At 37.2% G+C, this 26,185-nt stretch overlaps 1 protein-coding gene across 4 annotated transcripts in view; it reads right to left on the reverse strand.

Annotated features, from left to right (window-relative positions):
* The window catches only part of ARNT (aryl hydrocarbon receptor nuclear translocator), a 63,558-nt gene that overhangs the window by 19,974 nt on the left and 17,399 nt on the right, over window positions 1-26,185 (reverse strand). For 2 of the 4 annotated variants that reach the window (XM_058539070.1, XM_058539069.1), the window contains exons 2-6: window positions 19,593-19,704; window positions 13,157-13,201; window positions 7,770-7,814; window positions 5,206-5,250; window positions 2,885-3,098 (exon numbers count right to left, since the gene is read on the reverse strand). In XM_058539070.1, the coding sequence (XP_058395053.1) occupies window positions 2,885-3,098; window positions 5,206-5,250; window positions 7,770-7,814; window positions 13,157-13,201; window positions 19,593-19,704 (461 nt within the window). The remainder of the gene's footprint in view (window positions 1-2,884; window positions 3,099-5,205; window positions 5,251-7,769; window positions 7,815-13,156; window positions 13,202-19,592; window positions 19,705-26,185) is intronic. The other 2 variants (XM_058539072.1, XM_058539071.1) reach the window with 1 other exon arrangement.

Below are 26,185 nucleotides of genomic sequence, written 5' to 3' on the forward strand. Positions count from 1 at the left end.
TCTCTTTTTCAGTGCCAAGCTTATACTAAGAATAATATTGTATTCACTGGCTCTATTCTCTTACCTTTCATTTATTTCTCAATCCCACTGCAATCTTCACTCTAAACCACTGCATTCATGTTTTTTTCAGGAGGTTACTAATGTTTTCCCAATTGCCAATTCAATTTGGCAAGTGAAAGACTCCTTCATGGCTCTTTATCATTTTACTTAATCTCTGCAGAATATGACAATGTTGTCCATTCTATCCTTTAAATTTTATTTTCCCCTAGCTTCTATGACACTGCACTCCAACTTTTGCATCCTTTCTAAATGTCTCCTCTCTGCTTCAGGCTCCGTTTCCTTTGTTCAAGTCTTCAGTGTAGGCATTACCAAGGTTCTATCTTAAATTCTCTTCTCTAGTTATACCACACCCACTATTCCCTGAGAAATCATATTCACTCCTCCCTGCTATGAAATGATACCCAAGTCTACATCTCTAGACTTGCCTAATTTTTTTCTTGAGCTTTAAGCAGACCTGAATTCCAAGTATCTGTTAAACGTTTCCAAATAGATATTCTACTAGCAACTCAACTGCAACATCTCAAAACCTGTCATTACTTCCCCCTCCAAAAAAACAATCCTCTGTGCTCTTCCAGCATTCTCTTTCTCAATTAACAGTATCACCTTGCTCTCAGGCTACAAACCTCAAAATCTAACTACTCTCTCCCACACTCCAAGGATAACTCAGCTTTATTAATTCTATTTTCCAATACCATGTCACTGTCATAGTCATCTTACGCCAAGACTAATGAAGTGGTCTCCCTGCTTTCACTCTCTCCAATTCACCCTTAAAATGCTACCACATCTACTAATACATTTTTTTTTCTTTATTGTGAAATTCTTGTTGTACATTATTGTTTGTCAGTCACCATATAAATGTATCCCTTCATTCCTTGTTCCCACCCCCCACTCTCCTTGCCCCTGGTAACCACCAAACAGTTCTGTCTGTGTGTTAGTTTATCTTCCACTTACGAGTGAAATCATGCAGTGTTTGTCTTTCTCTGTCTGGCTTATTTCGCTTAACATGATACCCTCCGGGTCCATCCATGTTGTTGCAAATGGGACGATTTTGTCTTTTTTTATTACTAATACATTTTTGATGGCTCCTCACTGCCTAAAAATTAAAACCTAAATTCTTTTTTTTTTTTTTTGTGAGGAAGATCAGCCCTGAGCTAACATCTGTGCTAATCCTCCTCTTTTTGCTGAGGAAGACCAGCCCTGAGCTAACATCTGTGCTAATCCTCCTCTTTTTGCTGAGGAAGACTGGCTCTGAGCTAACATCTATTGCCAATCCTCCTCCTTTTTGTTTTTCCCCAAAGCCCCAGTAGATAGTTGTACGTCATAGTTGCACATTCTTCTAGTTTCTGTATGTGGGACGCAGCCTCAGCATGGCCGGAGAAGCGGTGGTGGGTGCTCGCCCGGGATCCGAATCCGGGCCACCAGTAGCGGAGCGCGCACACTTAACTGCTAAGCCACGGGGCCGGCCCAAAACCTAAATTCTTTAACATAACACCTAAACACTCCATCATCAGGTCCTAGCCTACCTTCCTATTAACATCTCCCAAGGCATGCTAAACTACTTGATTTTCCTTGAATAACTCAATCATTCTCACTAGGCTTGTGCTCAAGTTATTCCCAATATTTACAACACTATTCCCCTATTCTTTGTTTTCCATATTTGCACTTCTACAGAACTTATTATTGCACCTCTATTATAGAACTGATTCTGTGTTTATTATGATTTATTTACTTACATGTCTGTTTCCACCAGTGACTATCTCTTACCATTCTTTATATTTCTCACAGCACAAAGCACCTGGTTAGCCCACAAAAGGTGCATAACTAGCGTTTGCTTAATCAATATCTGTATGTATACTGTTAGAACAAATTGATTAACTATTTCAATGTACATATATATAAAATCTGTGCTATGTGTGCTTCCTTCCAAACCATATTCCTTCCTTTCTTCTAATCCTTTGACTAAAAGGGTGGTATTACAGGTCAATTTTTTTCTTCCTTATACTTTCTGTATTTTCCAAATTTTTCTGCAATAACCATGTGTTATTTTTAATAATCAAAACAGAATATGGCTTCCCTACTCTTAGAAGTCTTTGCTGATCATCTTCCCTTAGGCCTGGTCATTCTACTCACTTCAACCATCCCTCCAATATATATCTATCTAGTACCATATACATTATTAATGAGTTTTTAAAAGGTATTTCTTCTCTGGATGCATTTTCTTATCATTTTTCACTTATGTGTGTCTCCCGCCACTCACATATTCATATTCAGAGTGAGGTCCTGAAAGGCTGGAAATGTTTTTTGCCTTTTCTATTTTTCTCATAGTGCATCAAATGTAACAGAGCACATCTGTAAGAAATGATGACTGCCTGTTAGACTCCTTTCATCACTAAAACTGGAAGCCACTTCAGGAATAAGAAATAAATTTCTTCTTCTTTCTATAACCCTAAGGCCAAGGAAGAAAACTGGTTCCATGGACACAGCCATCTCCTCTCCCTGTGATTCCATTCTTCTTCTTCCACCTTGTAGGCTGTATTCATAAGTGAAATTCTAAAATACCTATGAGCTTGCTAAATGGTGTTCACAAGTCTTCTCTACTCACTGTTCCAATGCTAATAAACGTTACAGACAGGGATCAAAACTCACTTTTCCATGGTCTGAAGTTTTCCCTAAGAAATGAATTCTTGTCCTTTAAACTATCTACAGACTCAGCTCTGCTCTGACTCCCAACATAATGCACTATTCAGAATTATGGTCATTACTTCAAAAAGATTAAAACTTTCAACAGATTCTAGACTCTCTCAGAGTTGTACATCCCAGAGACCTGATCAGTGAGGAAAGACGGTTTGTAGGTGCCATCAGTGGATGTGTTGCCAGTTCCTCTCAAGGACTTCATGTGAGAAACCGCCATGCGTAAGATGGTTAGCTTGTCTGGTTTTCGAGCCAGGGCACTACAGGTGGGTACCATGTCTGACAGTTCTGTGATGTAGGCTGTCATCTTGTTCCGTCGCCGCCGTTCAATTTCACTATGATTTTCCCTGCATGGAGAGAGAGAGGAGAAGCCCCATCCAGGTGGTCATATCTGCCCATTTGGGAGCAGGGAGAGTGATATGGATACCAAGTGAGCTGCTAAAGAAATGTGGTATTTAGATTTAGGGGTGTTTAAGTCTCAGAAGTTAGAATAAGGTTTGCCAACCTTCTCATGCAGAGCAAGCATGGAATAGAAACTAACAAGGCAGACAGAGAATAAGCAGATACCAGCAATTCTATCTCCTGAAACTTCACTTCCTATGTAAATTACCGCTCCCTCAGAACAAAAAATGTTTTAAGAAATGATAGTCTTAAAAAACGCTGATTTTATTCACTTCAGTTTCTCAAAGACAAATAATAGCTTGGTTGACTCCATGTTTACTAATTCAACTTTTTAAAGACTGAAAACATAACTAATTTTTTCCAACACAATTATGTTGCTCAACAGTTGATATAAGAACTGATGGTATAGATTCCCTTGGTCTATAAAATGTTGTTTGCTCTAAGCTTCTCTCTTATTCTAAATACTAGAAGGCAGAATTGAAAGATTCTGACATTTTATTTGTCCCACTAATGCATGAAGTCCTACCTTCTCTGAGTGTGGTGCCAGTGCACTGAGCTCAAGAGACTGTAAGATACCATCTACCAGAGGTCCCTTATGGGTCCCCAGTTTGAGACAAAGTGAACTGGAGAGTAGGAGTGTAGTGGTGAGGAGGATGCTTAAAGGCCTAAAATAGACAATGCAGACCTCACCAGGGTAAGTAGATCACATATCCAATAGCGACTTCCTCAAAATAAAGACAGAATGATATCATTGTTACAAATAATAATCCAGTAGTATCCAAATTGGGTTTCTGAAAAGCCCAATAGTGTCTTCCATGGGGACACCTCAAGGAGAGAAACAAACTATACGCTACATTCCTGCTTCTATTTGAGCAGCTTCACTTTTATCTTTTTTATTTACTTCTATTACCACTTAAGGATTCTATTTGAACAAAAGTTCTTTGTCAAAACAAAAAGAAAATAACTAATCTAACATAAATCACTTTTTTAATGAGAAGAGCAAACTAAGGTCAAACGGTAATTATTAAGTGGCTTTTCCAAGGGCTGCCCTCGTTCCCAATGATTGCAATGCTCTTCCCACCATACAATGTGAAATCAGTTTTCTGAAGAGTGAGTTAGTAGGAGGCATGAGTTGAAATGGCATCAAAATGAGCTTGTGGCCCAGCTAAAAGAGGTAATGAGAGATAAGAGCAGAGGAAAGCAGTAAAAATAGGTGTTGGTATCAGTGACCTATCTCCTACTGAGTCATCCCAAATGACAGAGACCAGAAAACAGAAAAATACGGGCATAACACTTCTTTCACAGTATTTCTACATTATCAACAACAGTCTCCAAAGAGAACTCTAGAGTCTCCTCTCCAAATGGTGAAAAGGTCTTGCCACATAAGTCCATATTTAGTTACTCTGCCTGAGAAACGTAAAATTCTACTCTCCAACTTAAAGCATCCATCTTCCTAGTATCTGACAGACTTCTGACACAAGTCCAGAAGGCTGACCTTTTAAATAGCCACATCGAAGCTGTTAAAACTTTTCCAGGAAACCACAAAAGATTTAATCACTAAAGCAACACCAGTACTGCTGTGACATAGTAATCTAGGCTGCGAATCTATAGGAAAATATGAGTGAGCTTTCTAGAGAGGTGTGGAGTAAACGCTGAAAGCCCTAAGGACCGGGAACTAATTGCAAACATGGATATACTTATTAGTTTTCTGATAAAAGAGTATTTCTCTGCTAAAGCACCAACTGGCACAGCTGCATTGTTTCTAAAAGCTTTTGATTCTGTGAAACTTGGTGCTGCAATAAAAAGGAAAAGAGAAAACTATAAAACTAATAGCAATTTCTTAAAACCTAAGTAAAGTTCCCTCAACCCACACACTTTCTGATGGGGGAAGCCCAAGTTCCTATCACACAAAAACTTCTAAAAAATCTTGTCCTCTCTTGCCACAGATAAGGAAAAACACAAAGATAAAGGGGGAGAAAAGAGCAAGTAAGAAAAAGGATAGAAAAAGCAGCACCATCTGCTTCATCATGCTAAAAGACACTGTTCTCCTACCTGGCGAGTCTCTCTTTATCCGCAGAGCTCTGCTCATCATCCGACCTAAAAACAGAATTAATGAACTAAGCTAAAATTAAAATAAAAAGAGAGAAAGAAGGAAGGCAGGAAGGAAAGAGAGAAAAGAGAAGGAAAAGAAAGAAAAGGAAAGGAGACGAAAGGCGAGGAGAGGACAGGATAAAGGAAATAGAACAAAATAGATGCACAGAAGAGAAAGGAAAATGGAAATATGGACAGGAACCTTGCCTGTAACTCTACAAAGCCATCTGTTAGGATAAAGAAAAAGTAACTTACAGGACAAAGATCAACATAAAAGCAAGGCCAATATTCATTATAAATTAACGTAATCTGAATATAGAAAGCATTTGCCAGTAAATCTCTGTGGAGACCAAGGATATACAGTTTGAACAAGAACCAAACAAGGAAATACCATTCTCACACACTGCTCCCAATCTGGAAAGAAAGTGATATCCACCTATGCTATTCTATAATGAAAAAAATCAAAGAGTAAATCATGATAAGAATGTCAAACAAGTGGTCACAAATATACTCTCTCTATAACCCACATGCATTCACAGACAAAATAACCAACCAGGTGTCACTGGAGAAATTATATAAATTAAACCTAAGAGGAAGGTTTCTGGCATATCCCCTATCATTGATTTGATCCTTAAGTAGTAAATTTCTATTCAGTCACTTTCCCATTTCTCTGTAATAAAGTAACAACACTGCTGGATCCCCAGTACCAACTCCTCTTCCCCTGGAGGGGGCTACAAAGGATTACCACTAAGTTTCTCTGGAAAACTGAAATACTCCAAGGATTGGTGGCAACTGAAGAAACACCTTGGTGTTGGTAGGCCAGTGTATCAGTAATCAATTCCATTTTACATATATATATAAATTAATTATGAAGCCTCAAATAAAATGTCTAAGTAAAGTACGACATAACAGGTTGAAAGACTATTTACCTATTAAAAATGACAAGTACAATGACTTTATCAATATACGGGAAAGCTTCTATAAAATGGTCAGCGGGAAAAAAAGAGACTCAAAATAACACAGTAACGATGAGAACCATGTGAAAATTTATGTACACTGACTAGAAGAGAAAGAGAACTGAGTGATATTAAGTAGTTTATAGTTTCATGTTCATTGAATTATTATAGTTCCTCAATAAACTACAAATCATTTTTTCAAAAAGTTGAGAAACTTCACACATTTTCAGCTGTTGAAGACCTTCTACTGAATTCCCAAGGAGGATATGCGAAGAAAACTCGCTTAACAAATCATACCTTAAATGAACGAGTTCTGTTGTTTCAAAGTTAAATATCTGAAATTCCTATTACTACTATTCCTATTCCTACAGATCCATAAGCCCTTATCCACTCCAATACTTCTGAATGAAATACATGAATGTATAAATATTTACATTAAGCAGGACAAATGAAGACTAAAATAGTTCAGGTCATGTTTTCACAGCTTTTTGGAATTTCAGTCAAGAGACTGTGAACCTGTACCAATGCTGCTATTTGATACTTGACTTTCTAATGCAGCTTGAAAAACTAATCCCTAAATATCTATGATTAACTTCTCATTTTAGAGATGATTCACATCCTGAAGTGTGTATAAGTATCTGCTTCGATAAACAAATTCTTCAAAAACCTCTTAAATTCACTCCTTTCCTATTGCCATTGCTACCACTCTAGCACAGGCCCTCAAGATTTTACAGCTGTTTTATTATTTCAACAGCCTCCTATCTACCTCTCTGACTAGAATGCCTCTGTTTTATCAATCCCATATACTGCTGTTAGAGAAAAAGTCCATAGGTATTTTATGTTATCCTCTCACTCAAAGTCTATGATGGCATCGTACTGCTTCAGAGTAATTTTAAACTACTCTGACTGATATTTCTTAGCTCTCTACATCAGTGGTTCTCAAAGCATGGTCCGCAGACCAGCAGCATCAGCAATGAATAAATAGTAAGTGCTCATTTAAGCACTGGATTTTGGATTATTCATTTTTCTGAGGTGGCTGCAAACACAATTTTTAAAAAAATAATTTACTGCTTAATAATATACAGGATGAACTTTCTAAAAATAGAATATCTGAGTTGAGAAGGATTTATTTAATAAAAAAGCAAAGTATTTTTCACAATCTTGACAGATAATGTAAACAAATTTATTGCAATCAAAACCCTAGTCTCCAAAAAAATTGTTTTTCTGTTGTCACTTTTAAAAGAATAAAACCATGATCTGTACAGACTTTATAGACTCATTTAATAATAAACGCAACAAAGAAATCTGTATTGTTTGTGTTCCTGTGGACATTCAGCAAGCACACTCTACAGCTAGCATATACATGAAAAACACTGTGTTAAGATATATGATTAGTCTGAAGCCTCGTTATCTGAACATAAACAATAATTATAACACTAAGTTCTGCCAGCTTTCAGAATAGGAAAGAGACTGGACAGAGAAATTAACTCTCACTGAGATAAAATTAAAACTCAGTATGCTTGAATTGCCTGATCCTACAACATGGACCAAGATGCTCTACCTCATTACCTGGCAAACCGCTCCTTGTCATTAGACATCTGATCATCATCACACCTGAAGGAGGAAAAAAAGGATTAGCCCAAAGCATTACACTTGTTATGTCTATTTCACTCTAAAATGAAAACTAAAAAGGGATACAAAAAATATTCAACAGGGAAAAAACCACGGAAAAGCATCACAAAGAAATAGAGATAATAACCGCATCCCATAGAACTTAAAAAATCCATAACTATATTTTGTCAGGTTTCTGATGTCTCCTTTACCCTTACTTATCAGACATTCCAAAAAAGATGACAATCTCATGAGGGCACAGCTGACTGCCCTGTCAGCATCACTGTGAGGTTAGGGACAGTTTTGTTTTTAATTATGACAAAAAACATGTAAAATAAAATTTACTATCTTAACCATTTTTAAGTGCACAGTTCACTAGTGCTAACTATATTCACATGTTGTGCAACAGATCTCTAGACCTTTTTCATCTTGCAAAACAGAAACTCTATACCCACTGAACACTACCCTTCCCATCCCCTTCACCCCGACCTCATCCCCAGCTCCTGGCAACCATCACTCTACTTTCTGTCTCCCCGATTTTCACTACTTTAGATACCTCATATAAGTGGAATCATACATATTTCTCCTTTTGTGACTGGCTTATTTCACTTAGTATAACGTCCTCAAGGTTCATCCATGTTGTGGCATGTGACAGGATTTCCTTCTTTTTTAAGGCTGAATAATGTTCCATTGGAAATATATATCACATTTTCTTTCTTTCTTTTTTTTTTTTTGTGAGGAAGATCAGCCCTGAGCTAACATCCACGCTAATCCTCCTCTTTTTTTTTGCTGAGGAAGACCGGCTCTGAGCTAACATCTATTGCCAATCCTCCTCCTTTTTTTTCCCCCAAAGCCCCAGTAGATAGCTGTATGTCATAGCTGCACATCCTTCTAGTTGCTGTATGTGGGATGCGGCCTCAGCATGGCCAGAGAAGCGGTGCATCGATGCGCGCCCGGATCCGAACGCGGGCGGCCAGTAGCAGAGCGCGCACACCCAACCGCTAAGCCACGAGGCCGGCCCCGACCTTTTCTTTATCTACTCACCTGTCAATGGATATTTGGGTTGCTTCCACCTCTTGGCTATTGTGAAAAATGGGGCAATGAACATGAGTGTGCAAATATCTCTCCAAGATCCTGCTTTCAATTCTTTTGGGTACGTAACCAGAAGTGAGACTGCTGGATCACATGATAATTCTGGTTTTGGTTTTTTTGTGAGGAAGATCAGCCCTGAGCTAACATCCATGCTAATCCTCCTCTTTTTTTTTTTTTTGCTGAGGAAGAGCAGCTCTGAGCTAACATCCATTGCCAATCCTCCTCCATTTTTTTCCCCAAAGCCCCAGTAGATAGTTGTATGTCATAGCTGCACATCCTTCTAGTTGCTGTATGCGGGACGTGGCCTCAGCATGGCCGGAGAAGCGGTGGGTCGGTGCGTGCCTGGGATCCGAACCCGGGCCGCCAGTGGCGGAGCGCGAGCACTTAACCGCTAAGCCACGGGGGCCGGCCCGATAATTCTGTTTTTAATTTTTTAGGAACCTCCATACTGTTTTCCATAGTGGCTGTACCATTTTACATTCCCACCAACAGTGCATAAGTGTTCCAACTCCCCCACATCCTCATCAACACTTGTTCTTTCCTTTTTTTTTTTTTTTGATGGTGGCCATCCTAATGGATGTGAAGTGATATCTCACTGCAGTTTTCATTTGCATTTCTCTTATGATTAATGATGTTGAACATCTTTTCATATGCTTGTTGGCCATCTGTACATCTGCTTTGGAGAAACGTCTATTCAAGTCCTTTGCCCATTTTTAAATCGGGTTGTTTTTTTGTTATTGAGTTGTAGGAGTTCTTCATATATTATAGATATTAAGCCCTTATCAGATATATGATTTGCAAATATTTTCTCCCACTCCAGGGTTACTTTTTCACTTTCCTTTGATGTGCAGAAGTTTTTAAGAGTTTTAAATAATGATTTAAACAATACACTTTATCTCTTTGATCAAGGAAACACAATCCATTCATCCCAACAACTTCTACTTAATAAGTGAGAAATCCTATTTGCTACTACAGAAACTACAAAGGAGGATGTGTTGAGAGAGGAAAACCTAACTCTAAAAACATTATTCTCTGGATGATCTAAATTTTCCTCTTCTCATTGCCCCAGGACATAGCAAAAATCTATCAACTTTCGGCAGAAAGTATTTTTGGGAGATAGGTAAGTCTCACAAAATTTGCAGTTAAACCAGTTACTAAATTAGAGCCAGAATTTATAGTGCTCATTCACTATAGTTGAGGCTATAATCCTCAACTAATGTGACCCCAAGAATTTTCAAAGCTTTTGAAAATAACCAGACAACAGAAGTAGAATAATGAGCAAACATGGGGTATGGCGGAATTTCAGCTCACGGACAAATAGTCTGTTTCTAGGACACAAAATAAGCTATATATCAGATGCTACAAATTCCTAATGAAAACAAGTGACCTAGGCTGAAAAAACAGACCTATAATTTACATAATAACTTTGAATCTCAAGAATGAGTCTTCTAGATCCTTGCTACTCAAAGTGTGGTCAGTGGACCACAGCAGCAGCATCACCTAGCAATCTATCAGAATGCAGAATTTTGGGCCCTACCCCAGACCTAGTGAATTAGAATCTTCATCTTATCAAGAACCCGACGTAGATTTGTACATGCATTCCAGTTTGAGAAGCACTATTCTAGATACTAATAACTCTGATACTGTACCTCGAGTTTCAAAGCCCTGATTTTTTTTTTGTGTGTGTGTGAGGAAGATCAGCCCTGATCTAACATCTGCCAATCCTCCTCTTTCTGCTGAGGAAGACTGGCCCTGGGCTAACATCCGTGCCCATCTTCCTCTACTTTATATGGGACTCTTCCACAGCATGACTTGACAAGAGGTGCGTCGGTGCGCCCAGGATTCAAACTGGTGAACCCCGGGCTGCCGCAGCGAAGCACGCACCCTTAACCGCTTGCGCCACCGGGCCGGCCCCAAAGCCTTGATATTCTTAAAAATTATTTTATATATGTTGTCTGGAGAATATAACAAAACATTTGAACAAAGTGATGAAAAGACATAATGGATTACAACTTTCAAAAGTAGCATCCGTCACCGAGGAGATTTAACGATGATTTACAGATACAAGGCAAATAAGGCTTTCACTCATTGACCAGAGTGGGAAATTCTAATTAAAAAAAAATGTATTGATGGTCAAATAAAGCAATTTGGTGATGCCTCTCACAGGCATAATAATCCATCTGGTAAGATGAATTGTGACAGTCTCTTTTAATGGCTGAGGAAAGGACAAGTGAACCTTTTTGGATTATAGTTTGTAACTACTACATCTTGTGGAAATGGAGGCAATGACTCAGGGCTAGAGCTAACAGATATAAATAAGACCAGTGGTTACCGCTATCCCATTGATATGCACAATATAGTTCCACTAATTGCATCTACCATTATAATTAGGGATTCTCCGTTGGAGTAATTTCCAATAGAACTGTTTGAAAAAGTCTATCCTTTCCCAGAAATTGAAATCTCTTCTGCTCTTCACATTTATTTACACTTATTAAGTCTCAAGAGCTCTCTTAGAGAATTATTTTCTCCAATATTTTGCAACTATTTCTTCATGGCAGCCAAGTCACGGTTGTTGTTTTCAAGAATATCTGGCAGGGTTTAGCAACTAGTGAGTAGCTAGAAATACAAGCCTTAACTTTAAACATTACTAAAAAACAAAGGAAAAATAGATAGATATCACTGACTGAATTAAGTATTATAACACTAAAATAGCAAACAATTTACAATATGGGCATCCTCTATTTAAAAACAAAAACTGAGGAGATTACAAGTGTGTTTATGGTGCACACATATACATTTAAATACACAAATATACACTGAGTATTTCTGGAAGGATACTCAATAAACTGGAAACTAGTTTTGTCTAAGGGGAAGGGTTCTGGGGGTCTAAAGTGAAAAGACGATGTACTTGCACTATATATAACTTTGTGCTGTTTAAAAATTTTGCAATAAAATATATTTATATTACTTTAAAAATTTTAGTTAATAAACTAATAAATGAATGAAATGAAATCTGGGCCCTGACATAATAAAATATATATATTTTTTTTGCAGGGAAGGATTCGCCCTGAGCTAACATCTGTTGCCAATCTTCCTTTTTTTTTTTTGTCTCCCCAAAGCCCCACAATGTGGGGTTGTATATCCTAGTTGTAAGTCCTAGTTCTTCTATGTGGGCCGCCACCACAGCATGGCAACTGACAGATGGGTGGTGTGGTTCCACGACTGGGAAACGAACCCAGGCTGCCCAAGTTGTGAGAGCAACGAGCTTGTAACTACTAAGCCATCAGGACTGGCTCTAAAATAATGTTTTTTAAAAATAAGGCTCCTTTGTTTATTCTCCTTAAATATTTGTTATTCTCCAATATAGACACTACCTAGGTAATATTTTCAACTTTGGGGGGAAAAAGGCAGGTTGCAGTCAAGGTTATCTTCCTTTCTTTGACTCTTACAGTTTTCCTTACTTAAAAACAAAGCGAAGTAATTGGTCTTCAACAAGAATAAGTATTTCCCTTCTCTGAAAGAACTCCTTCATCAATATATCAAAAAGTCTGTTTTCAGTGCTCCACAAAATTCATTACTCAAAGATACAAATTTCAATTCCTGCTCTGTAGAAGTCAATAGGTATCAGAGGGTATGAAAGAGTAGTACATTAATGACCTCCCAACAAATTACACCTCCCAATTTCCACTCCCTTGTGTAGCCCCCTCCCACACTGACTCAGGACTTGACATATGACTTGCTTTGGCCAATGGGACAAATGTCAATACAGCAGAGGCTTGATAAGAACTTTGGGACTTGCCCTTCGATTGTAGCCATCATTATGTAAAGGAACTGAGTCTGGCTCCTCAAGGATAAAAGACTACAAAGAAAGAGATACCCAGCTATGTCAGCTGAGTCCAGTTCCCAGCTGAATGCAGTCTTACGAGCAAGTCTAGGCAGGATCAGAAGAATAACCACCTAGCCAATCCACAGAATTGTGAGAAATAAAACGTTGTTTTTAAGCCACAAAGCAATAGATAACTGATACAGCAGGTTTTGTAAATTCTCTGCCCTCTCTTTACTGAGCTTCTTCCTCTGGAGCTATTTACAGAATGCCTGAAAATTTTATGGGGTAAAATATAATAGAAAAATTTAGTTTTAGGATAAAGCACTCTTCTTATGCCTAAGGACAAAAATATTACAAGTCAGAAATATAAAGATCATGAACTAATTTTTAATATCAGAAATCTAGGGAAAGTTTTTCAAAATCTTACCTCAAAAATTTACTGTTCCCTTCTCCATCATCATCAAAATCCAACCTGGGGAAAGCCAACAATAAATATTATAAGCCTACTGATAATGCAGAATATTAAGAAATTAAAAATTCTCAACCCACAAGCTACCTGAACACCCACCTTAATGGAAGAAGGAAAAGAGGAAGTGGACAGAAGTCAAGCAAAGCTACGTTACCTCTTCCTCATTGCACCAAACTGGGCAAAGACACAGGGCAATCGAAAAAAAGTACTTACTGCTACCTTACATTTTCCTAGGGTAGCAGTCCACCTTTGCCAAAGTTTCACATCAGAGTACAACCTCTACAAAAGGAGCAGAAATCCACTCAAAAAGGACAAGAAAAAGTTAATGTGAATAATTCAGGTTCCTTTTTCATTTCTATAGAGTACTCTAAGCTATGTTACCAGCTATCTGAAACATCTTTCAAAACAGTGATGTTACATAAGGGAGCAATTTAAGACCTCAAAAGGTTGTTAAATATGCTTCTTTCCTTCATTCATCTAATAAACATGTAATATATGCTACATTCAAGACACTGGGCTAGATGAGGTGAAAACAAGAGACTTGCCCTCAAGAGACTCTTTGTCTAGACAAATATAAACATAAAACAAGTGAAAATAGGAAAGTGCCATGAGAAAAGCACAATCAATATGCTATAGACTATTAGTGAAAGCAGAGGTGACTTTCATTTCAGGGGATTAGGGAAGATTACAGATAACAAGGTAGGCCAATCTCCTATTAATCTCTGTACTCTATTAAATTAAAACGTGACTCATGTTACCACCCTAACCCAGTGATCACTCTCAGCGTCTCTACTAGCGTGATAACCTGATATTATGGGCCTCTAGATGGGTTATATATGAAGTACATAGCATCAATCCTGAAAGCGTTCATTCCTCTTCCTCCCTAGAGCCCTGATCACCTGTCCAAGTCTACCTATTTACCCAATAACTCCATTTCTAAGAATCTATCCTAAAGAAATAACTTGAAATAGAGGAAAAATTTATGTACCAAAATATATATATAATAGTAAAATCTTCAAAACAATTTAAATATCCCCAAATAGGAATTAAATCAAAGGGTATGAAAGAGTAGTATATTAATGACCTCCCAACAAATAACACTCCTTTATGTAACTACTAAAAATTATGCGTATATAGAATATGTAACAATATGAAAAAAAGGTTATTATACCATTAGATGAAAAAAACCAGGCTATACAAAACTAAAGGCATACCTCGTTTTATTGCGCTTCACTTTATTATTGCACTTTGCCGATACTGCGTTTTTTTACAAATTGAAGGTTTATGGCAATGCTGCGTCTAGCTAGTCTATCAGTGCCATTTTTCCATCAGCATTTGCTCACTTCGTGTCTCTGGGTCACATTTTGGTAATTCTCATAATGTTTCAAACTTTTTATTATTATTATATTTGTTATGGTGATCTGTGATCAGTGATCTTTGATGTTACTATTCTAATTGTTTTCGGGTACCATGAACTACATCCCTGTAAGATGGTGAACTTAATAAATGTTGTGTGTTCTGACGCTCCACCCACCAGCCCTTGCCCCATCTCTCTCCCTCTCCTCAGGCCTCCCTATTCCCTGAGACACAACAATATTGAAATAAGGCCAATTAATAACCCTACAATGGCCTCTAAGTGTTCAAGTGAAAGGAAAAGTCACACATCTGTCACTTTAAATCAAAAGTTAGAAATAATTAAGCTTAGGGAAGAAGACAGTCAAAAGCCGAGGCAGGCTGAAAGCTAGGCTCTTGCGCCTAACAACCAAGTTGTGAATGCAAAGGAAAAGTTCTTGAAGGAAATTAAAAGTGCTACTCCAGCGAACTGATGAACGATAAGAAAATGAAACAGCCTTATTGCTGGGATGGAGAAAGTTTTAGTGGTCCAGATAGAAGACCAAACAAGCCACAACAGTCCCTTAAGCCAAAGGCTAATCCAGAGCAAGGATTCTAACTCTCTTCAATTCTATGAAAGCTGAGAGAGGTGATGAAGCTGCAGAAAAAAGGTTTGAAGCTAGCCAAGGTTGGTTCCAGAGTTGTTTAAGGAAAGAAGGCATCTCCATAACATAAAAGTACAGGGTGAAGCAGCAAGTGCTGATGCAGAAGCTGCAGCAAGTTATCCAGAAGATTGAGCTAAGATAATTAATGAAGGCGGCTACACTAAACAATAGATTTTCAATGTAGACAAAACAGCCTTATATTGGAAGAAGATGCCTTCTAGAACTTTCATAGCTAGAGAGAAGACAATGTTTGGCTTCAAAGCTTCAAAGGACAGGCTGACTCTCTCGTTAGAGGCTAAGACAGCTGGTGACTTTAAGTTGAAGCCAATGCTCACTTACCATTCCAGAAATCCTAGGGCCCTTAAGAATTATGCTAAATCTACTCTGCCTGTCCTCTATAAATGGAACAACAAAGCCTAGATGACAGCACATCTGTTTACAACATGGTTTACTGAATATTTTAAGCCCACTATTGAGACCTACTCTCAGAAAAAAAGATTCCTTTCAAAATATTACTGCTCATTGACAATGCACCTGGTCACCCAAGAGCTCTGGTAGAGATGTACAATGAGATTAATGTTGTTTTCATGCCTGCTAACATAACATCCATTCTATAGCTCTGAATCAAGGAGTAATTTCAACTTTCAAGTCTTATTATTTAAGAAGTACATTTCATAAGGCTATAGCTACATAGATAGTGTGATTCCTCTGATAGATCTGGGCAAAGTAAATTGAACACCTTCTGAAAAAGATTCGCTATTCTAGATGCCGTTAAGAACATTCATGATTCATAGGAAGAGGTCAAAATATCAACATTAACAGGAATTTGGAAGGTGATTCCAACCCTCATGGATGACTTTGAGGAATTCAAGACTTCAGACGAGGAAGTAAATGCAGATGTGGTGTAAATAGCAAGAAAACCAGAATAAGAAGTGGAGCCTGAAGATGTGACTCAACTGCTGCAATCATACAATAAAATTTTAATAGATGAGGAGTTGCTTCTTAGGGATGAGCAAAGCAAGTGGTTTCTTGAGATGGAATCTATTCCTGGTGAAGATGCTATGAAGATTGCTGAAATGACAACAAAGGATTTAGAATATTACATAAACTTAGTTGATAAAGCAAGAGCAGGGTTTGAGAGGATTCACTCCAATTTTGAAAGAAGTTCTACTGTGGGTAAAATGCTAGCAAACAGCATCGCATGCTACAAAGAAATCATGAAAGGAAGAGTCAATCAATGCAACAAACTTCACTTCAAATTTCTTATTTTAAGAAACTGCTACAGCCACCCTTATTTTCAGCAACCACCACCCTGACCAGTCAGCAGCCATCAACATCAAGCAAGACCCACCACCAGCAAAAAGATTACAACTTGCTGAAGGCTCAGAGGATGGTTAGCATTTTTTAGCAATACAGTATTTTTTGTGTGTGTGTGTGTGTGAGGAAGATCAGCCCTGAGCTAACATCCATGCTAGTCCTCCTCATTTTGCTGAGGAAGACCAGCTCTGAGCTAACATCTATTGCCAATCCTCCTCCTTTTTTTTCCCCCAAAGCCCCAGTAGATAGTTGTATGTCATAGCTGCACATCCTTCTAGTTGCTGTATGTGGGATGCGGCCTCAGCATGGCCAGAGAAGCGGTGCGTCGGTGCGCACCGGGGATCCGAACCCGGGCCACCAGTAGCAGAGCGCGCACACTCAACCACCAAGCCACGGGGCCGGCCCAGCAATACAGTATTTTTTAATTAAGGTATGTATATTGTTTTTTAGACATAATGCTATTGTATACTTAATAGACTACAGTATAGTTTAAACATAACTTTTTTTTTTTTTTTTTTTTTTTTTTTTTTTTTTTTTTTTGTGAGGAGATCAGCCCTGTGCTAACATCCGCCAATCCTCCTCTTTTTTTGCTGAGGAAGACGGCCCTGGGCTAACATCTGTGCCCATCTTCCTCCACTTTATATGGGACGCCGCCACAGCATGGCTTGCCAAGCAGTGCGTCGGTGCGCGCCCGGGGTCCGAACCAGCGAACCCCGGGCCGCCGCAGCGGAGCGCGCGCACTTAACCGCTTGCGCCACCGGGCCGGCCCCTAAACATAACTTTTATATGCACTGGGAAACCAAAAAAATTCGTGTGACTTGCTTTATTGCAATATTTGCCTTACTGTGATCTGGAACCAAACCCACAGTATCTCCAAGGTATGCCTTCATATAATTATATGATTATAACTCTTAAAAAAGATCTACGTACAAAATAAAGAATGAAGGAATTACACTAAAAAACTGATGGAAGATGACTAGGTAGTAGGATTATTGCTATATTATTTTTCTAACTTTCTATATTTTCCAATCTTTCTTTAAAAGAATACATGTTACTTCTTTTAATATATTTTCCTGATTGCCAATAATACGCATTCATTTCAGAAAATCTGGAAACAATTAAAAACAAAAGAAGAGATAAGTCTCTCATAATCCCATCATGCAAAAATTTGATGAGTATCCTTTCAATTTTTTTGCTATGCACACGTTATACGTATTTTTTTCCAATACAGCGGTATATTACATACACTGTAAGCTCTTCTCTCAATATATTGTGAACATTTTTCTGTACTGATACATATTAGTCACTTCTAATAGCATGTACAGTATTCCATTTTTAAATACACTATAACTTACTGAACCAATCTCCTAATTTTGATATTTATATTGCTTCTAATTGTTTGCATTATATATATCCATAACACTGTATTTAAGAGAGTGGACTGTAAAGCTAACCTCCCAAGGTTCATATCACAGATCTTCCATTTACTAGTTTTAGAACTTTGGTTAAGTTATTTATTCACCCTATGCCTTGGTGAATGACTTAAAATGTGTAAAGCTCTTGGAGACATAGCAAGTCTTAATATCTTACTCACGTCACCACTTTAACCCAAGGATCACTCTTGCATTACTATTGGTGGGATGAAACAAAGACTAGCTATAATATTAGCTACATAATTTTAAAACAGAAAAGGAAAAAAAAAGGGCCGTTTAATACCAAAAAATGGATAAAATACTACCTATTCTTCCAGGGCTTTCTAAAGCAACCTCCTTTCTGAAGCCTTTTCCAGTCTTTACAAACCAATTGTGCTATTTCCATAGACTGAAATACACAACACTATATTTGTTTCTTTCTTAGCAAACTTGACATATTCTATCTTGTATTATATTTATGTGTGTAATAATTATCCCTGTCAGAACATAAGCTACTTAAAGACAAGGACTGTATCTCATTTATCTTTGTATCCTACTAGCAATCAGCACAATGCCTTACACTAATTAGGCATTTAATAAATACTTTTGGAACTGATGCACTCTACATTCCAAATCAAGCAACATATCAATAACTTTGAGAACCAATATTCTAGAGTTCAGCATTCTCTAAATTCAGAAAAATAAAAAGCCTGCCAAAAAGATTTTGAGAACGCAGACACAAATCTTAATGAAAGCAGCGAAGTTTTCTCAGCAACAGTGAAATCTTTGGGCTTAGCCACAGTACTTCACCTTGCAAAAATTTTTGGTTTTAAAAAAAAAACTGCTTAAGGGGAAGATGGGCACGAATGTTAGCCCAGTGTCAGTCTTCCTCAGCAAAAAGACGACTGGCATGGATGTTAGCTCAGGGCTGATCTTCTTCGCAAAAAGAAAGAAGGAAGGAAAGACAGACAGAAAAGACAGACAGAAAGAAAGAAACACGGACAGAAGGACGGACGGGAAGGGACAGGGACGGGACGGGAGGGAGGGAGGGAGGGAGGGAGGAAGGAAGAAGAAAACCAAAAAAAAAAAAAAAACTGCTTATAAGAAACTTAGATAAAAACATCAATTCTATAAATTTCTATAAAGAAAAAATCCAGAGAGGGGCCAGCCCAGTGGTGCAAGCGGTTAAGTGCACGTGCTCCGCTGCGGCGGCCCGGGGTTCGGCAGTTCGGATCCCGGGCGCACACCAACGCACTGCTTGTCAAGCCATGCTGTGGCAGCGTCCCATATAAAGTGGAGGAGGATGGCACGGATGTTAGCCCAGGGCCAGTCTTCCTCAGCAAAAAAAAAAAAAGAGGAGGATTGGCGGACGTTAGCCCAGGGCCAGTCTTCCTCAGCAAAAAAAAAAAAGAGGAGGATTGGCAGATGTTAGACCAGGGCCAGTCTTCCTCAGCAAAAAAAAAAAAAGAGGAGGATTGGCAGATGTTAGCACAGGGCTGATCTCACAAAAAAAAAAAAATCCAAGGACTAAAGAGAGTTATCTGTCAGCAGTGTAGTAAGTAACCCATTGAAGTTAGAGGGTTAGGAATAGCCAAGAGGGTTCAGCAACTAACTAAATCAGGCTGATTTATAGGAGAGACATCTGTGACACACTATACCCAAACTCACCCTGGTCGCCGCTTAATAGCCCTCTGGACAATGGCTCCTCCACCTTGAATTCCAGGCCCAGAGTTTCCAGAGGCAATGGCTGGACCCAGTGACGGTACATCTGATGTCATTTCTGTCAGAAAAAAACAGAAATACACATTTAAAAGAGACGGTCCTTGCTTAACATCATCATTATCAAGTCACTTAGAAGAAAAGCTCAAGGTATGGATAAAATCTCATTAGTTTGCTGGAAAACCCAAATGCTCATATCCAGATTGCTCTTCTTGAATTCTTACACTGGTAAAAGACTTCCCTATACATAACTTCAATTCCTCCCACTTCATCGAGTTTGGAAGAGGGAGTACTATATTCTACAGCCTTCACCTTTAAAAGCTTGTAAAAGTGACATAATATTAATCCAAAACACAAACTAGTTTATACATTTCACTCATACAACAAATATATATAACTTAGCTCCTTTGATTCACTTTATTTGGAAAATACATAAAGACTCAAAAATAAAAATCACCTAAATTCCAATACTCAAAAAAAAATTATATAGAGTAAAACTGTAAATCCCTCATCATGGCTCCCTCTCCTGCCCCCTGTACCCCTCCCCTCTCTTTCCAACTCAATCTCATCATCCAGAAGTAACCACTGGTAACAGCTGATCTCATCTTATCTTACTTCTTCCCTCAGATTATACATCCCTATGTCTCTACTCAAAAACGGACATGTTTTTTCTTAATAAAAATGGAATCTTGATCTGCAAATTGCTTTTGTCATTTAAATATACATCACAGATATCTATACACACTCACACAAAATCAGAGACATACATACCTCATTCTTTTTTATGACTTCACATTGTATAAATATACCATATTTTATTCAACCATTTCCCAACTGACTGACATTTAGGTTGTTTTTCTTTACTATTTTACTATAATAAATTTTTTACTATTTTTTTTTCTATTATAAATAATGCTCCAAGAACATCTAGGTATAGAACTTTAAATGTTTTGCTATTTATTTAGCATAGATTCCTAGAGACGGAATTTGCAATGTCCAAGTATATAAGCATTTAAAATTCTGACGGATACTGCTACAGTACATTCCAAAAAGGCTGCTATAATTTATGTTCCCACTAAAAGGATATGACAGTACCTATTTCCCTCACCAGTACTGGATATTACACTTTTTTTTTTTTTTTGGTGAGGAAGATTGGCCCTGAGCTAATGTCTGTTGCCAATCTTCTTTTTGCTGTGGAAGATTGGCCCTCAGCTAACATCCGCGCCCATCCTCCTCTATTTTGTATGTGAGATGCCACCACAGCATGGCTTGATGAGTGGTGTGTAGGTCCATGCCTGGGATTCGAACCTGTGAACCCCAGGCTGCCGAAGTGGAGCACACAAACTTAACCACTATGCCACCGGGCCGGCACCCTGGATGTTATAGTTTTTAATTTTACCCAATCTGACTGGTAAAAATGGTTGGGCTGATGGCTCTGTTTTAATTTGTATTTTATTTCTTTTTATATTTATTTAATTAATTTATTTATTATTTATATTTATATTTATTAGTCATCTGAAATTAATGAGCTGACTCTTCATATCTTTAATATTTTTATGCTGAATGTCTTTTTCTAATTAATTTGTAGGATCTATTGGTATATAAAAGATATTAAGCCCTTTGTTTATTACGTATCACAAATATTTTCTCATCACCTATACTTGCCTTTAACTATACAACACTTTGCATTTTTATGGTGGTAAATTTATCAATGTTTTCCTAAATAATTCATGGATTTCTGTCTTGCTTAGGAAAGCTCACCAACCTCCAGGTTATTTCTATATTTTCTTATAATACTTTTGTTTTTCACATTTAGATTTTTAACCCACCTGGAATTTATTACCTTATGCCTACCTGGCATAAGGTAGGACTCTATTTTCTCCCAAATGGATAACTAATTATTCTAATATCATTTGCTGAATAGTCCATCCATTCCTCACTTATTTTAAATGACTCCTTTATTATACTTTCAGTGTCTATAGATAACTGATGTATTTCTACACTTTTATTCTGTATTATTATATTTTCCTGCTCCTGTGTCAGTAATGAACACCTCTGATTACAACAGCTTTACAGTACACTTTAATTATCAAATAGGACAGTCCTCTATTCCTCATTAATTTATTTGACAAAATTTTCTTATTAAATGTCACATACTGACTTCTGCTTCCAGGACAATGAAGTAGATGTACTTTTCCCTATTCCTCCAGCTAAGTACAACTAAAAGTCCTGGACATTATATATAAAACAAACATAAGAATACTCTGAAAGGTGGAAAGAAGAAGGCAGACCAGCTGGGAATCTCAGGACTCAAGGAATGATACAGTGATGAGTTTTCCTGGTTTTCTTTTTGCCTCACATATCCCAGACATGGGGCTGAAAAAGTCAGCCACCTGGGAACATGAAGGGGTACCTACAGAAATAGCGGCCCAAAATGCCTGCTTTCTCTAGTCAAAAGACCAGGAAAAGGGGCAGCTTACCAAGACAGAAAACTCTTGGACAACTACTCTACTCCAGCCAAATACCACAGGAAAACTGTGACTCCGCTTGTACTCTGCCAGTAAAGGCTGAGTGGGGAACTCAAATATCCATCTTTGTGAGGTGGTAACAAAGTACCCCCAAAACTCCTTTCGGGATGGTGTCAGAGAAGGCCAATAAAGGTCTTGGGACTTTCATTTCCTCTGGTCAGAAACAAGAACCTGTCCCCCACTGTGTCATTGGAGACCATGTGGGGATATATATAACTTCCATCCCCATTCAGCAGTAACAAGAAGCCTCCACTTCAGGTGTCAACAGAGGCTGAGTGGGGAACCTGGAATTCTATCTCCACCTAGCAATAACAAGGCAGCACTCCCTCTTCCCCTCCAAAGGAGTATCAGTGAAAGCCAGCTAAAACAAGTCTAAATAAGATCCAATGTCACATAACATAATACAAAAATGTCCAGGCTTCAATTTTCTAAAAATCACTCACTACCAAGAACCATGGAGATCAAAAAACGAATGAAAAATAACAATCAACAGATGCCAACAATGACATGACACAGGTGTTAGAATTATCTGACAAAAATTTTTAAAGCAGCCATGATAAAAATGTTTCAATAAGCAATTACTAACACAGTGGAAACAGATGAAAAAATAGAAAGGCCCACTAAAGAAATAGTCTCAGTGAAGAAATAGGAGATATAAAGAAAAACCAAATAGAAATTTTAGAATTGAAAAATAACTGAAACGAAAAGTTAGGTGGATGAGCTCAACACTAGAAAGGAGGGAACAAAGGAAAAAAATCACTGAAATGTAAGACAGAACGCTAGTAATTACCCAATCTGAACAGGAAGAAAATAGAATGGGAAAGAAAATGAACAGGAAAAAAAGTTAACAGAGCCTCAGGGACCTGTGTAACTATAACAAAAGATCCAATATTTATGCCATTAGAGTCCTGGAAAGAGAGGAGAAAGAAGGCAAGGCTGAAAAATAACATCTGAAAACTTCCCAAATTTGGCAAGAGATGTAACCTACAGATTCAAGAAGTTGAGTAAACTCCATAAGGATAAACCTAAAGAAATCCATTCCAACACACATCACAATTAAACTTCTAAAAACTGAAGATAAAGTTTTGAGAGCAGAGAAAAAATGACATCTTAGTTATAAAAGAAAAACAATTCAAATGACAGCAGGTTTTTCATCAGAAACCATGGAAGCCAAAAGAAAGTGGCATAATATTTTTTAAGTGCTTAAAGAAACTAACTGCCAACTCAGAATCCTATACCCAGTGAAAACACCCTTCGGAAATGAAGGAGAAATCAACACATTCTCTGATGATGGAAAACTAAGGAGAATTTGTCACCAACAGACCAATCCTAAAAGAATGGCAAAGTTCTCTAAACACAAAGGAAATTATAAAAGGAATTTTGGAATATCAAGAAAGAAGAACACAGTAAGCAAAAATATAGGTAAAATCAATATGCTTTCCTCCTCCTTTTGAGTTTTCTAAATTATCTTTGATGGTTGAAGTAAAAATTACAATGCTGATATGTTTATAAACGTACATACAGAAAATACTTAAGACAAATTATAAATAGGGAGGGTAAAGGGAGTTAAGATTTTAACACTTTACTCAAACTGGTCAAATGACAGCAACAATAGACTGGGATAAGTTATGTATATATAATGGAATGCCCACTACAGCAATTACTAGAAAAGCTATACAAGGAGATACACTTAAAAACATTACAGATAAATCAAAATGGAATTCTAAAAAATGTTCAAATTACCTATAGGAAGGCACAAAAAACAAACAGAAAACAAAAAATAAAATGGCAGACTTAAGCCCTAACATACCAATAATTTTATTAAATGTAAATGGTCTAAATACACCAGTTAACACAGATTGGCAGAGAAATTTAAAAACATGACCCATGCTGTCTACAAGAAACACGCTTCAAATACAACAGTAGAGGCAGGCTCAAAATAAAAGGATGGAGAAAGATATATCATGTAAACATTAATCAAAGGAAAGCAAGAGTGGCTATATTAATAACAATAATCAGACAAAGTAAACTCCAGAGCAAATAAAATTACCAGAGACAAAGCAGGACATTATGTAACAAAGATGCAATCCACCAAGAAGAACCCTGTGTATATGCACCAAACACAGAGCTGCAAAATATGTTATACCAACACCGACAGAACAGAAAGGATAAAATAATTATAGTTAGAGACTTCAACGCCCCTCTCTCAACAATTAACAGAACAATTAGAAAGTCATCAAAGATACAGAAGATCTCAATGACACCATCAACCAACAGGGTCTAATATTTATAGAAACACTCCACCCAACAACAGCAGGTACACATTCTTTTCAAGTGTCCCCAGAACATACACCAAGACAGACTACATCCTGGGCCATTAAACAAACTTCAACAAATTTACAAGAATTGAAATCATAGACTATATTCTCTAACCACAATGGAATCAAACTAGAAATCAGTAACAGAATGATAACAGGAAAATCTCCATATACTTGGACACTGAACAACACACTTCTAAACAATCAATGAGTCAAAGAGGAAGTCTTAAAGGAAATTAAAAAACACAATGCACTAAAATGGAATTGAAAATAAAAGATCGCAAAATGTGTAACACACAGCAAAAGCTATACTCAGAGGAAATTTTATAGTACTAAAATGCTTATATTGGAAAAGAGGGAAAAGTCAAATCAATCACGTAAACTTCCACCTCAAAAACCCAGAAAGAGAAAAAAATAAACCCAAAGCAAGCAAAAGGAAGAAAGTAATAAAAAAAACCAATGAATTTGAAAAGAGAAAATAAATAAATGCAACAAAAAACTGGTTCTTTAAACAGATCAATAACATTGACAAACCTCTAGCAAGACAAACAAAAAAGACACAAACTACCAATTATTAGGAATGAAAACAGAGATATCACTACAGACCCTGAAGAAACCAAAGAGATAACTGGGAACAGTAAGAATAACACACATAAATCAGACAACTTAGACAAAATGTACCAATTCTTTGAAAAAAACACAAACTAAAACAACAGACCCAACACAAAATTCAATTCGTAATTTTAAAACTCTCAAAAAAGAAATCTCCAGGTCCAGATGATTTCACCAGAGAATTCTACCAAACATTTAAAGAAGAGTTAACAACAATTCTACACAACTTCCTCCATAAACTAGTGGAGGAAGGGGACACTTACCAATTCACCTTATGAAGCTAGTATTACCTTGATACCAAAACCAAAGACAGTACAAAAACAAAACAAATAAGCAAAAAACTAGAGATCAATATTCCTCATGAAAATCGATACAAAAATCCTTAGCAAAATATTGGCAAATAGAATTTAGCAATGTGCAAAAGAATTATATAATATGACCAAGTGTGATTTATTCTAGGGAAGCAAACTGGTTCAATATTTAAAAATCAATCATTATAATTCACCACATTAATAGGCTAAAGAAAAATAACATGATCATATTGACCTACGCATTAAAAGCATTTGATAAAATTCAACACCCATTCTCGATAAAAACTCAGAAAAACAGGAATAGAGGGAAATGTCCTCAACTTAATAAAAGAATCTACCAAAAAAAAAGAAAAAACCCACAGCTAATATTATACTTAATGGAGAAAGACAATGCTTTCTCCCCAAGATTGGGAACTAAGCAAGAATAGTCACTCTCATCACTTATTCAAACATAGCATGGTAACTTCTAGCCAGTGCAAAAAATGCAAGAAAAGGAAGTAAAAGGCATACAGATCAAAAAGGAAGAAATAAAACTGTCCCCATTTGCAGAAGACATGATTGTCTTGGTAGAAAATCCTAAGAAATTTACCAAAAAAAACCTCCTAGAACGAACAGGTGAATTCAGCAAAGTTGCAGGACGTAAGATAAACATATAAAAATCAATTGTGTTTCTATATACTAGCAATTAATACATAGAAGCCAAAATTAAAAACACAAAACCATTTCTAATTATAAAAAAGTAAAAATATTTATAAATATATAAATATTTATAA

This window comes from Diceros bicornis, chromosome 4 (genome assembly GCF_020826845.1).
Source record: "Diceros bicornis minor isolate mBicDic1 chromosome 4, mDicBic1.mat.cur, whole genome shotgun sequence".
Classification (NCBI taxonomy): Eukaryota; Metazoa; Chordata; class Mammalia; order Perissodactyla; family Rhinocerotidae; genus Diceros; species Diceros bicornis.